The sequence below is a fragment of the Rana temporaria genome, chromosome 5 (genome assembly GCF_905171775.1).
Source record: "Rana temporaria chromosome 5, aRanTem1.1, whole genome shotgun sequence".
NCBI lineage: Eukaryota > Metazoa > Chordata > Amphibia > Anura > Ranidae > Rana > Rana temporaria.
The window spans coordinates 364,119,814-364,137,766 of NC_053493.1; the positions used below are offsets into that span (position 1 = coordinate 364,119,814).

Consider the following 17,953-nt stretch of genomic DNA (forward strand, 5'->3'; position numbering starts at 1 on the left):
CACATGTACCCAGTAAAGTGAACAGCTTCAGATGATACACAGTGATGAAAAAAAATCCTCCTACATAAGTTTTACATGCATCTCACAAAAGGAAGTACACCCCTTTCATTTTTGTAAATATTTTATTATATTTTTTGACGTGACAACACTGAAGAAATGATACTTTGCTACAATGTAAAGTAGTGCGTGTATGGTCTGAGCACTGACAGGTTGACCCCCCACCCCTTCAACCTCTGCAGCAAAGCTGGCAGCAGTCATATGTACAAATCATTAGTAAGACCTCATCTGGAATATGCAGTTCAGTTTTGGGCACCAGTTCTCAAAAAGGATATAGGAGAACTGGAGAAAGTGCAGAGAAGAGCAACCAAACTGATAAGAGGCATGGAGGAGCTCAGCTATGAGGAAAGATTAGAGGAACTAAATGTATTCACTCTTGAGAAGAGGAGAATAAGGGGGGATATGATCAACATGTACAAATATATAAGAGGTCCATACAGTGAACTTGGTGTTGTTATTCACTTTACGGTCATCACTGAGGACAAGGGGGCACTCTTTACGTCTAGAGGAAAAGAGATTTCACCTCCAAATACGGAAAGGTTTTTTCACAGTAAGAGCTGTGAAAATGTGGAACAGACTCCCTCCAGAGGTGGTTCTGGCCAGCTCAGTAGATTGCTTTAAGAAAGGTCTGGATTCTTTCCTAAATGTACAGAATATAACTGAGTACTAAGATTTGTAGGTATAGTTGATCCAGGGTAAATCCGATTGCCTCTCGGGGGATCAGGAAGGAATTTTTTTCCCCTGCTGTAGCAAATTGGATCATGCTCCGCTGGGGTTTTTTGCCTTCCTCTGGATCAACTGTGGGTATGGAGTTGGGTGTATAGGATTTTACTGTGTTTTTTTATTTTTGTTTTTTTGTGGTTGAACTGGATGGACTTGTGTCTTTTTTCAACCTGACTAACTATGTAACTATATGCCTATTTCCCATAGACTATTTCTGGATATGACTCTGAACACGTGCACTCAACTTCTTTGGTCGACCATGGCGAGGCCTGTTCTGAGTGGAACCTGTCCAGTTAAAGGGTCAGTAAAGGAAACATTTTTATTAGCTAAATAGCTTCCTTTACCGTAGTGCAGTGCTGTTTTCATGCCCTCATTATTCGTTTTAGCTCAGATATTGTTGTATGGCTTTTCTGTTCTCCCCACTTCCTGGTTGTCTCTGTGAGAAAAGCATAGCAGAGCGAGGATTCTTGCTGTGTGGACAAACGTGCTCGCCCCCTCCTCTGGAGACTACATATCTGCGTCTGAACGCTGTGCACGTCTCCCAGACAGCAAGGAGGTGTGAATTACTGGATGTGTCTAACACCACAGCACCTCCTCTCTTGCAATAAGTTTCATTTTAGGAAACCATTATTCATCGTTGGGCGGTATAGTGGGAGGTATAGTGGGCGGGTTATTCTAATTTCAATCCAGCGCGCTCGTCTCGCTTTTTCTTAACTGCGCATGCGCAAAGGATTCTGGGAAACGTAGTTCCCAGCATGACGGCGACGTCGCTCTCATGAACGAGAGCAGAGATTGCGGAAGTAAAAAGCAGAAACGAAAGTCGATAGACCAAGGTAAGACATATGAAGAGATTAATCCATTGTCACTATTTAAAAAAAAAAATCAATACACTATTAAGACTTAGTAAGATACAGCAGTGCATTTTAGCCCAAATTTTTGTTTCCTTTAGTGATGCTTTATACTGTTGTATGGTCTTGGCCACCGTGCTGCAGCTCAGTTTTAGGGTCTTCGCAATCTTCTTATAACCTAGGCCTTCTTTATGTAGAGCATGACACCGGGGATGGAAAATGGCTAATTGGGCCCAATTTTGGCATTTTCACTTAGGGGTGTACTCATTTTTGTTGCCAGTGGTTTAGACATTAATGGCCGTGTGTTGAGTTATTTTTAGGGGACATAAAATTTACACTGTTATACAAGCTGTACACTCACTACTTTACATTGTATAAAAGTGTAATTTCTTCAGTGTTGTCACATGAAAAGATATAATAAAATATTTACAAAAAGGTGAGGGGTGTATTCACTTTTGTGGGATATGGTATATCTGCCGTCTTTGGCTTTATATACTGTTTAGAAAGTGCACGTCCTATTAGAGTTTTCTCTTCCCGATTCACCTGTGCATGTGGATTCTTGCCATACACTGAGACAGCTGATAGGAGGAAAAGGCACACAGAATGAACATGGCTGTTTTTTTTTTTTTTTATTTCATTGCCGTATATACCGTATTTTCACCGCCGCTTCCGGGTATGTAATCTGCGGGACTGGGCGTTCCTAATTGATTGACATCCTTCCGACCGGCGCATACAGCGCGTGACGAGTTGCCGAAATAAGCCGGACTGCGAGTCGGCTCTATACGGCGCCTGCGCACCGACGTTCCGCTTCTTTCGGCATCTCGTGACGCGCTGTATGCACCGGTCGCAAGGATGTCAATCAAATAGGAACACCCAGTCCCGCAGATTACATACCCGGAAGCGGCGGTAAAAATACGGTATGTACGGCAATGAAATAAAAAAAAACAGCCGATTATCATTCTGACAACTCGGCTGAATGTAATGTTAAAACATTTTTTTTTTTGGGTGAACCCCCGCTTTAACCCCTTCACTGCCAGTCACATTTACACAGTAATACAGTAATCAGTTTTTTCAAAGCATTTTTATAGCACTGATCGCTGTATAAATGTGAATGGTCCCAAAATAGTGCCAGTGTCCGATGTGTCCGCCATAATGTCACAGTAAAAAATAATTTTAATTCTCCTATTCCCTCTTGTTTAGCTCCACAAACCTATATCAGGTTCCCCTAACTGTTTATTATTACAATTTTTTATTCTATTAGACAACCCTCCAGCCTTCTTTAACTTCTAATACCGCCTGAGGAAAGGAAATCCATGCAACGTTACTATAGTTACATTAATACCTATTTAAGTTAAATCTTTTAACCAACTCCATTATCGTGGCTGGTAGGTGTTTATTCCACTTATCATTGAACCTACTGCTACCTCTTTTTTCTTTTATTATACCTTTTTCACATCCTCCTTTATTCTTAAATATTTTGATCCTCAGTATTACCCTCTGGTCTGTACACCCATCCCCTACTATCTGTTATCACCATCAAACTACTATTGGGCATATTGGATTCTGAGTGCACTTTCTTAGTGCCCCCCACTATGTCTCATATCACCACTATCATAGTTTTACACTTTTTTTTCCCCGGTGTGTCCCTGCATGTCTCTACTTTGGGTTTCACAGTGCGATGTCTCATTGGTGACTCTCTCCCCCTCCCCCCCTTTTTTTCCTTGGCAATCACGGCTACAATTGCATGGATGTTCTACGATGCTCTTATGCATATATGATACCGTACATACAATATTTGATGCTTCATTGATCTGTAAATTAATGGACCTATACAAACCACTAACAGCCTGTTTTCATTTCAGAAATACTTGTAGCTCCCGATGAAGCAGATTTCCCCGCGAAACATGTAGAGCTTGCCTAGAATATTATAATTTACGATAATCATCACCCTGTTGATGTTGTCTTTGGACCAGTTTTTGGTTTTAAAGTGTCTGTAATTATTGCATTATATGTGATTCTTCTATTTTTGTACTTTTGATGTACTTTTTAAATGTAATTACATTGCTGTTGATTCAAACACCCATGTTGGGATTGTCTCAATAAAATAACATTTTTAGAACGATTAGTGCCTAGAAAGTCCATTTCATTGTTCCTCCAACAACTCTCTTTTTTTACAGTAACAAATAAACTTTTACCAAAAATTTGTAGAAGAATACGTATTGGCCTAAACTGAAGAAAAAAAAAAAATAGTTTATTTTTATGGAATATTATAGCAAAAAATATTGCTTTCCCCCCCCCCAAATTGTTGCTCTATTTTTTGTTTATAGCGCAAAAATTATTCATGTAGCATTTACTTCCTGGCCTTATCTCAGGCATGCAGGCAGGAGGAGGAGGGTGTGCTTGGCTAAGAAAACTCCTTCTTCCCTCCCAAAGACTCCTGGGATGTATGACATCATTTGCCTAGGCCTCTTTGTGACTCCCCAAAGTACTCCATGCCTCTTCCATGGCTTATGTCACCATCTAGTCCCAGCGCCTACTGTCAAGTCCTGGAGTGCCTTGTGGGACCAGACTTCTTCCATTACAGCTGGACAGCATGTTCCCGATGTCTCATTTCCCAGGCACTTATTAGCTGCCTTGGCAAACATCCTATTCACGAATAGCCACTAAACTGTCTGCGAAGAATTTATTCTTACAGGTAACAATACAAAATCAGATTAGAATAGTCAGCCAATATTTCTTACCTGCACATTAAGAGATATACTTATTAGGAAACTTCCAACAATTGATAAGATGATGCCAAGGATTTCATTCTGAAAACAGAAAAAAGCAATCATTTGATTATTATCTACATACACACAAGGCAGACGTATTTGTATAACAAATTATTAATCACAAAACGATTCCTCGCAGTTTACGGAATGTTACTTTTTTGGAACAAAGGCAAAGACTGTACTGCAAGCCTGTAGACGTGGGCCGACTGCATATCCAAACTGAATTCTGTGTATGCACATTGTAAGCCATTGCAGTGTAAATAACTAAAGCCGGCCACACATGGATCAAAGTTTAGCCGGTTCAGTGGGGTCTCCCTGTCTGTTTTTTCTTATAGCTGGCAGCACCGATCAGTGTATTCCGATGGCAGAGAAGCTGCACCACTGTTAAAATACAATAACTCAGTGGGATTGATTCCGCCATAAACATGATGTGTGTGGATGGGGGGAAATCGGGTATTTTTTTGATCAACCTGGTTGAACGAAAAAAAAAAAAAATTAAGCATGCCCGGTCTGCCTTAGTAATGTCAAAGTAAACGTGTCAAGAGAAATGCAGTGGCTGTGATTGCTGACCTTTATATAATAATGTTTGTAGCCCAATGGCTTTATTACTTGAAGGCACAGGCCTGGAATAGTTATACAGATCCAGGGTTATGACTCAATATGCTGTATACAGGCAGTCCCCGAGTTACATACAAGATAGGTTCTGTAGGTTTGTTCTTAAAGTGATTGTTGACCTAAAAAAATAATCATCCTGTTCCTTTAAAGCATGTTATACAGCACAGTGCTTGTGCTTTGTCTTTTGGCCCCCTGTATCACTTGAAATACCTGGCTGATCCTTCCTTCCCATTTGTAAAATGACCACGGTTTATCGTGGCTGCCGAGCCCTGACACCGTGGTCAGTTTACATGCCTCCGTCATCCGCAGCTCTCCTCTGTCCTCCATCCTCTCCCCTTCCTGCCTGTCAGCTCCATGTCCACCCCCCTCCCCTCCTTCTGCTGAAATTGGGGTTAAATTTACACTATCCTCTCTGTTTATTAATGTAATGTGCCCCTGTTTCTGTGCCTTATAAAAATAATGCGCATATATACCTGTTTCAGAGCACCGATCAGCGATCATGTGACCCACCGCCTCTCTCGGCCTGACAGTGGGCGGCGCCACCTCTTTTCTTCTCCCCTCCTGAATGACGTCAGCGGGGCATCCTAGGCCTGCCTGCTGCAGCTGTCAGGGCGAGAGAAGAGCAAGGCAGCGGGTCACGTGTGCGCCAATCGGTGCTCTGAAAACATATAGCTGCATTATTTTTATAAAGGCACAGGCACAGGGGCACATTACAGTTACTGATAAAGCTTGTAGAAGGAGTTTTCATACTGCACTGAGCTGTCCTAGCAGGATCCAGGACCCCTGACCCTATGTCTGGACAGTGCCGATTGCCCCTTTACTGATCACATGCACTCTCCCAAGAAAAAAACAAACAAAAAACAACACCTCTCTCTAGCAATAAAAAAAACACCAAACTGAGCATTTGCAGCCTGACTCCAAAGGCTCTGGGTTATACCGACATGTTCTGGAGTCAGTGGAAGAAGGGGAGGATCTGTGCATACAAGATCAAGCAGACTTTTTACACAAGGCAGGGGATTAACCCCTTAGGTTTCACAGTGAGCATGCCATGTTATATATACACAGACTGATTTTACTATTGTGGGTTTAGTAACACTTTATTTTTCTGACTAAAGTTGCACTTTAAGCAAGCAGCAGCGGTGAGAGAGGGTTATTGATCGCTGTAAACATTAAACTTTTATTCAACACATATACTTTATATACAGATTATATATCTATCTCTAGATATCATTTTTTTTGTTCAGTAATGTTTATTGCTTTATTCTTGACCATAAAACCTTAACTTTTTTTTTATAAATGTAGCGCCCCCTTTACTTTCAGTAAGGGCACTACGCTAAAGTTAGTGGGGAAATGAGAGAGATAAGTTGCTCTCATTTCTAATTGTGTTAAATTTGGCTGTCGCCAAATCTGGATTGTTCTGTGGGTCAGACTGCGTTCTAGGGATGTGGTACCATCCCTGGGAGGCAGGTGGCGCCAGAGAGGTCCAGGCGGAGTCGCTCTTCCTCAGCAGCCAATTGGAGGAGTTTCCCCTTGCGGGGCATGCTGGGGAGGAGTATTTCAGTGGCGGAAGCCGTTGTTCTGGGTTCTTCGCGGGTTCCTGGTTCCAGGTGCGGCACCCACCTTTAGGGTGTGCGCACATCGCGGGCCCCACCACTATGGCCTACCTGGCCTGGGGTCGCGCGCTTCGCGGAGTTCCAGACTCTGGGCCCTCATGGCCTGGAGCAACTGATGCAACTAAGGGGCCCCAGTGACTTACTGGGTCCCCCTTCTACTGAGGAGATCCCAGGCTGTATGCCGCATGGTGGGGGGGGGGGATCGGCTTGAGGAGAATCCGGAGGCAGGTTATCCAAGAGGGCTTGAACGAACCATCGGGGATCTGGTGACCGGAGCATTGACAGGTTACATAGTTACATAGTTACATAGTTACATAGTTAGTCAGGTTGAAAAAAGACACAAGTCCATCCAGTTCAACCACAAAAAACAAAAAAACAAAATAAAAAACACAGTAAAATCCTATACACCCAACTCCATACCCACAGTTGATCCAGAGGAAGGCAAAAAACCCCAGCGGAGCATGATCCAATTTGCTACAGCAATTGACAGGTACACTTCCACTGTCAACCGGTGACCTTTGCACAATTTACTGGGAGGAAAAGCTCAACTATTCAGCTCATTCAAGTTCTAGGCCTGTGGCAGAGGCCCCACCAGAGCCAGGTCTGTGGCAGAGGCCTGTTCCTCCCAGCAACTTCGGCTGCCAGGCCTGTGGCAGAGGTTTGTCCGGAGGCACTTCACCCACTCTGGCTGGAGTGGCGACGAACTGTACTACTATTGCTGAAAGCAGGATTGCTTTCCTTTATCCAAGCCTGATACCGCAAAGTTATTTTACTTCATCAACCTTTTCTGTCTACCTCACGTTGATGTTGGTCGTGTTGGGCCATGAAATAAATCATTCAGAAAACCTTATCTACGAACTGGACATTCGCTTATTGCTCTACTCACTAACTTCACCCCTAGACAACACACAGAGGTAGGGTTGTCCCGATACCACTTTTTTAGGACCGAGTACAAGTACCGATACTTTTTTTTATGTACTCGCCGATACCGAATACCGATACATTTTTTTAAATGTGTCCCCAAATGCAGCCATGTCCCCCCACATATGCAGCCATGTCCCCCCACAAATGCAGCCATGTCCCCCCCACAAATGCAGCCATGTCCCCAAACATATTGCAGCCATGTCCCCAAACATATTGCAGCCATGTCCCCCCACATCCAGCATTGTCCCCCGTATATCCAGCATTGTCCCCCGTATATCCAGCAATGTCTCCCGTATATCCAGCAATGTCCCCCGTATATCCAGCATTGTCCCCAGTATATCCTCCAGCAATGTCCCCAGTATATCCTCCAGCAATGTCCCCAGTATATCCTCCAGCAATGTCCCCAGTATATTCTCCAGCAATGTCCCCAGTATATTCTCCAGCAATGTCCCCAGTATATCCTCCAGCAATGTCCCCAGTATATCCTCCAGCAATGTCCCCAGTATATCCTCCAGCAATGTCCCCAGTATATCCTCCAGCAATGTCCCCAGTATATCCTCCAGCAATGTCCCCAGTATATCCTCCAGCAATGTCCCCAGTATATCCTCCAGCAATGTCCCCAGTATATCCTCCAGCAATGTCCTCCGTATATCCTCCAGCAATGTCCCCTGTATATCCTCCAGCAATGTCCCCAGTATATCCTCCAGCAATGTCCCCAGTATATCCTCCAGCAATGTCCCCAGTATATCCTCCAGCAATGTCCCCCGTACCTGTTATGATGCCGCCGCCGCCGCTGCCACGTTAATCACCGCGGCGCGTGGAACATTTCAGACAGCTTTCTTTTCAACAGCTGTTTTCCCTGCCGCGCTGTGTATAGAGACACTCCCCCTTGCTCACAATTGGACAGATCCGTCCAAGGGGGAGTGTCTATGCACGGCGGGGAAAACAGCTATTCAAACGAAAGCTGTCTGTAATGTTCCCCGCGCCGCAGTGATTAACGTGGCAGCAGCGGTGGTGTCGGCGGCGGCGGTGATGGCGGCGGCGGGGGGGAAGTATTCTATTCTAGTATCGGCGGTATTAGCGGGAGTACGAGTACTCCCGCTAATACTCGGTATTGGTCCCGATACCGATACTGGTATCGGGACAACCCTACACAGAGGTAACTTAATACGCCGATCCCAAAACAATCAGCGGCTCCTGAGGGGGTAGCGCTACATAAAGAATCACTATCACTGTACATTCCCTAACAAAAACACATTTCTACCAGAGCACCTTGAATGTACTGCTTTAGCAAACCGCTGAGAAGAGAGTGCGCGGCTCATCGTCTAACCAGAAGAGATCACTCACAGTTTACTGTTTGGGATTTACCTCCAGGAGCTCCTGTAATGTGTTTAAACAGCAAAGCAAACATCAGGGTGGTGTCTGCACACGTTGCACCCAGCACAGCGTACATGACACCAACTAGCTACATAGTCACACAAGTTCACAGCATTCTTCTTCCCGATTCCACCCACCAATCGTGCTCCAGCATAGGTTTACAAAATTACTTTCTTGAAAATAAAAATAAATGATTTTCTAAAATAAAATAAAAATCCAGAAGAAAAAAAAATACTTTAAGAAAAAAAAAAAGTTTTTTTAAAAATAATAAATAATAAAAAATCCAGAATAGGTTTACAAAAAAAAAAAAAGTTTCCTTCAAAACATGGTTATGTCCTGCAAGAAACGTAGTGATCAACTCAATTCCCTCTTCCACACCAAACCGCATGGATGGACTATTCGGCAGTGCTGGCTATTGTATTTTTTGCAGCTGTCCTCCATGGCTGTGAGAATACACCAAAGCCCCGTACACACGGGCTGAATGTCGGGCGGCATTGGCCGGTCTCTATTGACATTCGGCCCGTGTGCAGCCGTCCCGACAGAAGAGGTATGACCGTAAAAGGTCTGCCATCCAGCTACCGATTAACTCTCAGCCAATAGCCGAGAGCGCTGACTGGTGTGTTCTGACAGGCCGCCCCCCTGTTAGAACACGATAGAACAGCAGGAGAGATCGCTGTACTAATAAACATTGCATTGTTAGTACAGCAGCTGTGACATCAGCCCCCCCCCCCCCCTTTTAGCCCACTGGGTTAATTGCAAAAAAAAAAAATCAGTGTGTACTGCAGCTTGTCCGACAGAAGGGGTATGGCCGAAAAAGGTCTCCTGACCATCTCCCAAACAGCTCTCTCAGCCAATAGCTGAGAACGCTGACTGGAGTGTTCCTGGGGGGCGGGCGCTCCCATGTCAGAACACAAAAGCGGGGGAGATTGCTGTACTAACATCAGATTGTTAGTGCAGCAGTTCCAAACTGAGCTGTCAGTTTTTTTTTCTAAAGCCCACTGGGTTGAACGCAAAAAAAAAAAAAAAAAAAAACACATTAGCAGTGTGTACTAGGCTCAACTGATCTGATCGGCCAAGAATTTTGTGCTCGACTTCTTCAGGGAAAGTTGTTTTAAAAGTCAACTTTTGTAGAGGCAGATGGTGCCAACAAGGGCACACCCAGCACACATTTTTGATAATTCAGCAGGAATTGGCTGAAACTTGATCCATGTAAAGAAGATCTAAATGCTAAAATCTCAGAAAGGCGAAAGTAATTAAAAAAAATTCCTTTATATTGGCTTTTGAAATTTACAAATGCAGCAATTTAGAAATTTGATGAAAAGTTTAGCACTGGGAAACACTTTTTGAAAAGATAAAAAGTGCATTTTATATACACAACTATAGAGATGTGAGCAAAATGAGGAGAAAAGGAGGGACAGAGGGACTTTGTTCCAAATCAGGTCAGTTGGGAGGAATGCAATAATGCTCTGTCCTCATATCCTAACTGTGCTACTACATTGTCACCCTGTGACATACTCACCCACTATGAATGGTATTACTAACATACATTACGCAGTCATGGTCCACTGTTGTCATCATCGGAAAAACCAAACTTATGAAATGGCATGCAGCCATTACTGGAGTGTATGTAAACAGGAAGTAGTTGTAAAGGGGGATGTGGGAGATCAGCAGCACTGAGATGCAACAAAAGATGAAAAAAAGGTCAAAACAACGATTTTATCGAAAAAACAAAAAAATGGTATTGGTTTATGAAGCAAACTAAATCTCATCCAGTTGGGGTTTACATCTACTGTAATGCTATTCCATCCTGGTGAGATTACAGGTTAGTGATAATTCTCAGTTTTGGAATCTTTTCCAGAGCTTAAAAATGTCCTTTCAGGAAGAAAGCTGTGACCGTGTCATTGTAGAATCAGGTACGGTATGCTTTTTGTGGCCTGAGAAGTATCAAGGCACCAGCTGCCCAATGAGCACCATCTGTCATCTTCAGGCTGTACATGGCACACATGGTAATATATGGTAAGAAATAACAGAGAGATCTGGGTGGCATGTCCTCCGTGTGATCTATGGTTGGCAACATGAAATCTGGAACTTCATTCATATCATGTCCATATGCCGTGCTTCAGTACTCCATGGATCAGTATGACAGCATTTTCAGAAGAAGCAGGAATAGCAGGCCGTGCATTTGTCTCAGTATTGGTTTCTTTTAGGCCCCATGCACACGAGACGCTGCTAAACTCGAGTTCAGAGGCATTTGGGCATTTTTTTCAACTGCCTCTGAACACATTTAGTGTTATCCTATGTGTCCATGCACACAATCACGTTTTTTGGCGTTTTAAAGCAGTTGGGTTTATGTCCGTTTTTTTCAGACGCAAAATTTTGGGTTCAGAAGCGTTTTATTTTTGCGTTTTAAACTTTGGGAGGGTCTACAATGTCTTTGAGATAAGCGCTGACAGCCGCAAACGCTGTAAAACGCAGCTAATCGCGGTAAAATGCAGTGCAATTCGCTTCAAAAACAGGCATTTTAAACGCCGGTTTTTGCCTTTGAAAACGTGAGTTTGGAGGTGTTTGTAATTGCTTCTCGTGTGCATGGGGCCTTAGGGTACTTCTGTCTCTGGGCACAATGGCGATCCTTGCCAATGGCAGACTTGCCTTGGTGGGCACTGGGCACAGCAGGGAGTGAGAACACCTGCTTTCATGTCCTAAATAAATGCAAAGCTTCCTCTTATTGGCCAAGACAGAAATTGTGCCATCATCCACCCGTCTCAGTCAATCATTAGAAGCCTTCTAGTAATTGAGAAAAAAAAAAAAAAAAAACTTCTCCTGATTAGCCGAGGTGAAGAAGGAAGCGACACCCTTGATTTAGCGCACAGAGGAACGTCACAGGAGCATCTGTCAGAAGAGGAAGTTGCTTCCTGTGTTGCATAGGCTATAATACTAAAATAAAAGATTAAAACTATGAACAGAGAAACACACGTATCAAAAAACTCAAAATACTGACACTTCATAATATACAAAATTCTATATACATAATCGGAGATTTACTGCTCCAAAAATGGAATTTGAAAACGGCATCCTATAACCAGAGATTTATTAAAAGGAAATTAGATTCAATGATCCAGGAATCTCCACAGGTGGGGGAGGTGGAGACAGCATGTGGAGATTCCTGGATCATTGAATCCAATTTCCTTTTAATAAAACTTTGGTTTTAGGATACAGTTTTCAAATTCCATCTCGGAGCCGTAAATATACTATTATTATGTATATAGAATTTTGCATATTATGAAGTGTCAGTATTATGAGTTTTTTTTAATCTATCTCCTTAGAATATAAATCCCCCTGAAGAAGACCACAACTGCACGTGTCGAAATGCGTTGGGGTATTCATGTGGATAGAATTTTGTAATGTAATGTCATTAACTTAATATGGTTTATTTATGTCTGTAACCGGAGCTCATATTTTAAACTCTTCCATGAATTTGAATTTAATTTTGATAATTTTTACCAAATCATAATTCATCTTTTGACCCAATTCACTTTGCTGCTAAAAAAAAACATTGGGGGAATCATCCCACTTTTTAAAGATTAAACCATTGGCCACACAGACGTGGGATCAGGATCATTCATCAGAGCCAAACTGGTCCAAAGTAAAGCAGCCCATAGATGGATCAGCTTTTTTATTTTGAACAAAAAAAAAAAATCTGACCCGATTCCCCCATCCACACATTTGAGGTGGTTGAAGGAATCCTCCCCGCTGTGTCAATGTATTCTGACAGCGGGGGGACTTCCCTACCGTCACAACATACAGATCAGAGCTGCAGGCTATGGAAATGTTTCAGCAGGGCGGTTGTACAGAAGTTGATCAGAGCTCTCCTGACGACGCAACTAGCGAAACGCGTAGAGGCTGTTTGGACACACACATTGAGGGTGCAGCACACCAGCGCGCACGGACCCCTTGTAGCAATACATGCGGAGCACAGCGGGGCAAGCACACCTCTTAGGACGCCACTTAAAGCGGGGGTTCACCCTTAGAGGGCACTTTTTCCCCTTAGATTCCTGCTCGTTTTTACTAGGGGAATCGGCTATTTATTTTAAAATATGTGCAGTACTTACCCGTTTACGAGATGCATCCTCTCCGTCGCTTCCGGGTATGGGCTTCGGGAATGGGCGTTCCTTCTTGATTGACAGGCTTCCGAGAGGCTTCCGACGGTCGCATCCATCGCGTCACGATTTTCCGAAAGAAGCCGAACTTCGGTGCGCAGGCGCAGTATAGAGCCGCACCGACGTTCGGCTTCTTTCGGCTACGAGTGACGCGATGGATGCGACCGTCAGAAGCCTCTCGGAAGGCTGTCAATCAAGAAGGAACGCCCGCTCCCGAAGACCTATACCCGGAAGCGACGGAAGAAGATGCAGCTCGAAAACGGGTAAGTACTGCTCATATTTTAATACAAATAGCCGATTCCCCTAGACCGAACGAGCAGGAAGCTAAGGGGAGAATTTTTTTTTTTTTTTACAAATGGGTGAACTCCCGCTTTAAATGCTGGTCAGCAGCTTTTAACGGTTGACACTGCCAAAGACACTCAGTGCCGGTCAGAGGCACTTTATATTGTAAGTGTTATTTTTTTACCTTTTTTAAATAAATACATATTTTAATATACTACACCATGATGAGCCCCTTGTTTTTGAGGAATTGATGACACCTTGTAAAAGGGAAAAGGAGGCAACACCCACTGACGGACAAAGAAAAGACACCACTTTGGAGCCTAATAATATCTGGGGTCTGGTGAGTGTTGATTTTAACCATTGGTGATGGTGGCACATCTTTGTCGGGTGGAAGAGATAGCGGCACTTTCCTCTACACAGCATTACCAACATTGAACCTTGTGTTTGCTGGAACCTATTGTATAAGAGCAAGATTGCCTGTCATTTGGACTATTTTTAAGTGCAGCCAGCACATTGCACATTTGTATGGTTGTTTGATAATTATTTCACTTTTATTGATATTTATTTTATTTTGTTCCAATATTGGTTATTGGACAACTCACGGTGCAGTTGGCATACTGCATATTGTGTTTTTACACACACACACACACACACATATAATATTTTTTTTGTAATATCTTTTGTATTGTTTTCACTATTTGGTTGGTCAGTAGCAGCAACAACAGCCATTTTTCTCATAGAAGCACTGTGGCATATGGATTGTATGCTGACACACTGATCTAGATATATGATTTAAGTTTGAAATCACTGTGTCACATTTGTTTGACTCATATATTTCTTATATTTTTTATTGTTTGTATTCAGGTTATTCACACTTAAGATTGGGTACATTGTGGCCCTGATATTTCACTTATGTCCATATTCCCAGAGATTAAATACCTCTGGATAATTAGATCAGCGCAGTAACATTTTTCTTCTTAGAGCACTATTGATCCCCACTAAGGGCACACAGTACTGCAGCAGATCACAGTTCACATTTATTTATTTATTTCCTTTTGCGCCGGTGACACTCACCAATTGTTTTCAGCTAAAGGACCTTGCCCCTTTTTGCGATTCGGCACTGCGTCGCTTTAACTGACAATTGCGCAATCGTGCGACGTGGCTCCCAAACAAAATTGGCATGCTTTTTTTTCCCACAAATAGAGCTTTCTTTTGGTGGTATTTGATCACCTCTGCGGTTTTTATTTTTTGCACTATAAACAAAAATAGAGCGACAATTTAAAAAAAAAAAAAAAAAAAAGCTATATTTTTTACTTTTTGCTATAATAAATATCCCCCAAAAATATATAAAAAAAAAATGTTTTCCTCAGTTTAGGCCGATACGTATTCTTCTACCTATTTTTGGTAAAAAAAAAAAAAAAAAAAATTATCGGTTGGTTTGCGCAAAATTTATAGCATTTACAAAATAGGGGATAGTTTTATTGATTTTTTTTTTTTTTTTACTACCAATGGCGGCGATCAGTGATTTTTTTCGTGACTGCGACATTATGGCGGACACTTCGGACAATTATGGCGGACACTTCGGACAATTTTGACACATTTTTGGGACCATTGTCATTTTCACAGCAAAAAATGCATTTAAAATGCATTGTTTATTGTGAAAATTACAGTTGCAGTTTGGGAGTTAACCACAGGGGGCGCTGTTGGAGTTATGTGTTCCCTGAAGTGTGTTTACAACTGTAGGGGGGTGTGGCTGTAGGTGTGATGTCATCGATTGTGTCCTCCTATAAAAGGGATGACACGATCGATGACGAAGCCACAGTGAAGAACGGGGGAAGCCGTGTTTACACACAGCTCTCCCCGTTCTTCAGCTTCGGGGACTGATCGCGGGACTCCATCGGTGATCGGGTCTGCGAGTCCCGCGGTCACGGGGCTTCTGACCGGGTCGCAGGCGCGCCCCCGCGACCGGGCTTAAAGGACAACGTACCTATACGTTGATGTGCCCAGCCAATAGGTGGAACACTGATTCAATCTTCCATCACATGAGCTATTCTAGTAGATTGCACACAGACACAGACCCAGCTCCGTGACATCCGAGCGCCAGAGGACAGAGGGAGGGGAATCAGTGGGCACAGAGCCTGCAATCAGTGGGCACAGAGCCTGCAATCAGTGGGCACAGAGCCTGCAATCAGTTCAGGACACCCCTTGGGTTGTATGGTGCTCTTGTTCAGCTCTGAGCCCCTGGCCAAGGTCAACCCACCCCCCAGATTGGTGGGGGGGGGCTCCCTCCAAGGCCCAAGCGGCCCAACAATCCATCTCTTCCACCCGAACAACCACTCTCAAGCTGGGCCTACTCTAGGTATTTCAGGGCTCCTTAGAACACCCCAGACAGCTCCACCTTTCTTCCACTCCCTCCTTCTAGAAGCAGAAGGGAGGTAACCAAAAGATGAGCACCAGCCTACTCTAGACCACTCCCAGCCCCACGGATCAAAACAAAGAGGCCTAGCTTTTACAAAAAAAAAAATATGATATCTAGCAAATACCTAAGGTACAGGGTGCTACATATAGATTACAGAAACATACACAGTTTACATTATATAAGTGCATTTTAGGATGTTACAACCACTTTAAACTAGGGCTTTTTTTCGGGGTAGGGCTTATATTGCAGTCCTAACTGAAAAATCACAGTAGGGCATATTTTCGGGAAAACAGAGTAGTAATCACGTGACCGGCCGCTCCACAGGGTGTACAGGCCCTAGTAAAGGGATTCCATGGCTGGGTTGTTTAATATAGAATACCAGTCTTGGAGTTCTTATTTAAAAGAATTTTTTTAAATACAAGAATTTATCAGCCGCATGTAATCCCTGTACAATAAAACTGAGACTGTGAGATAGAGGGGCAGCACTAGGGGCCAATCAGGTTCTCCAGCATCCGTGTTGGCAAGGAACAGAGAAGACACAATCACAATCTAGAGTCGGATGTAACCTAATTGTAATGCTGCAGCAGAGATAAATTAGGTCAACAATCTGGCAGAGTTATGTAAATCTCAATACTGGATGGACAGGAAAATTAAACCTTTTGCAGGAAAAACAATTCCAATATATAGTTTGTTTTGGCGGTTTTATTAGGCCCCATTCACACTTAGCAATTTGGAATTGCGTGCTAAATCTGCAATTTGCATTTGAGTGTCATACTCATTCATCCTTAAAAGACACCCCAACCACTGTGCAATTTTGACGCGATTGTTGAGGATGCTCAGTGTGAAGGAAAGAGGAGTGTTAGAAGTACTAGCAGATTTAAATGCACTAACAAACTGATGCCAAACTTCAGTTAGCACTTTATATATCAGTTACAGCAAACCTTTTGTAACAGGCGCTCCTCTGAGATCGCCTGTTTCTTGTAATGCGTTCCACGCTGCAACGCATTACGGCGACGACGTCATCGCCCAGCGCTGCGTGCGTTCCACCGTGGAACGTGGAAGTGCGCAGTGAATCGGCGGTTCTCTTGAATTAGTGCTATGCACTACAGCTGTCCCCTGCCTATAAAAGGCATTCACAGGCCATACAACCCTCGGTCTATTATTGTCAGCCGTACCGGCCAGCTAGCAAAAGACCTTCACTGCGTTGAGCCTGCCATCGCTGCGGACAACCTGGGAGTTCTTCCTTGCTGATGCCCTACACTACAGAGTCCCTTGCTGCTAAAACACTGAAGCCCTGCAAACGGATACGTAGCAATTGTGTCACTTGTAGTTCTACAGAAAGATCTGCTGCATACTTTCCACCTAAAACAATTGCTGTTATTTATTATGGCTTTTGGCTATTAACATACTACTTGGGATAGACTGTTGTGCCCATAATAGTTTGCTAAGGAATATCTTAAAAGGGACATCTACACTCAAATCACCTGAGCTATATTTGCCTCTCATATGCAATTATTAGTTGTCGCAACAACTCCTATTTGCTACGGGTACTCTCAAAGTACCTGAGCTATATCTGCCTCTTATATGCAACTATTAGTTGTCTCTACAACTCCTATTTACTACGTGCTTGGCATAAGTGTTATTTGCTTATAGGCCTTGCCCTAAGTTGCGGAACATGTTCGCCTAAACTTTTCTATGCTAAGGGTTGACGTATTTCATACTTTCTCCCTTAGTGCCCTAATGCAAGACGCTATGTAATACTGATAATCGCTTGCATACAGTTGTGCATTGGAATCTTTACGCGCATACTATAATTTTAAACGCAAAGCTTTGGTCGCATGTTGTAATGCGTCAAAGCTCAGTAGCTCAACACCTTTCTTTATGTGAGAGAGAGATGATGTAAAGAACCCCCAAACTCCTGTTTGTGTGGAGTGATGCCTGGGGCCAAATACTGAATTCTCACATAAAGAAGAGCATTGAAATCCTTGCTACCGCAGTTAGCGTTCACTCCGTTCACCAGAGCCGTTACACCTTTTCATTTTGGCATAAGGGTTTTACATAAATATATCAAAGTCGACCATTGTAAGCACCCCTTTCAGTGTTAAATGGTTTGTCTCATCTCTAAAGTGATACAGCTGGAATAGAGCTTGTTCTTTTAAAATAAAAC

General features: G+C 43.2%; 1 protein-coding gene across 1 annotated transcript in view; it reads right to left on the bottom strand.

Annotated features, from left to right (window-relative positions):
- NIPAL2 (NIPA like domain containing 2) overlaps positions 1 to 17,953 on the bottom strand; it is a 199,593-nt gene that overhangs the window by 151,233 nt on the left and 30,407 nt on the right. Inside the window, exon 2 of the mRNA XM_040354767.1 lies at positions 4,370 to 4,438. Within this exon, the coding sequence (XP_040210701.1) occupies positions 4,370 to 4,438 (69 nt within the window). The remainder of the gene's footprint in view (positions 1 to 4,369; positions 4,439 to 17,953) is intronic.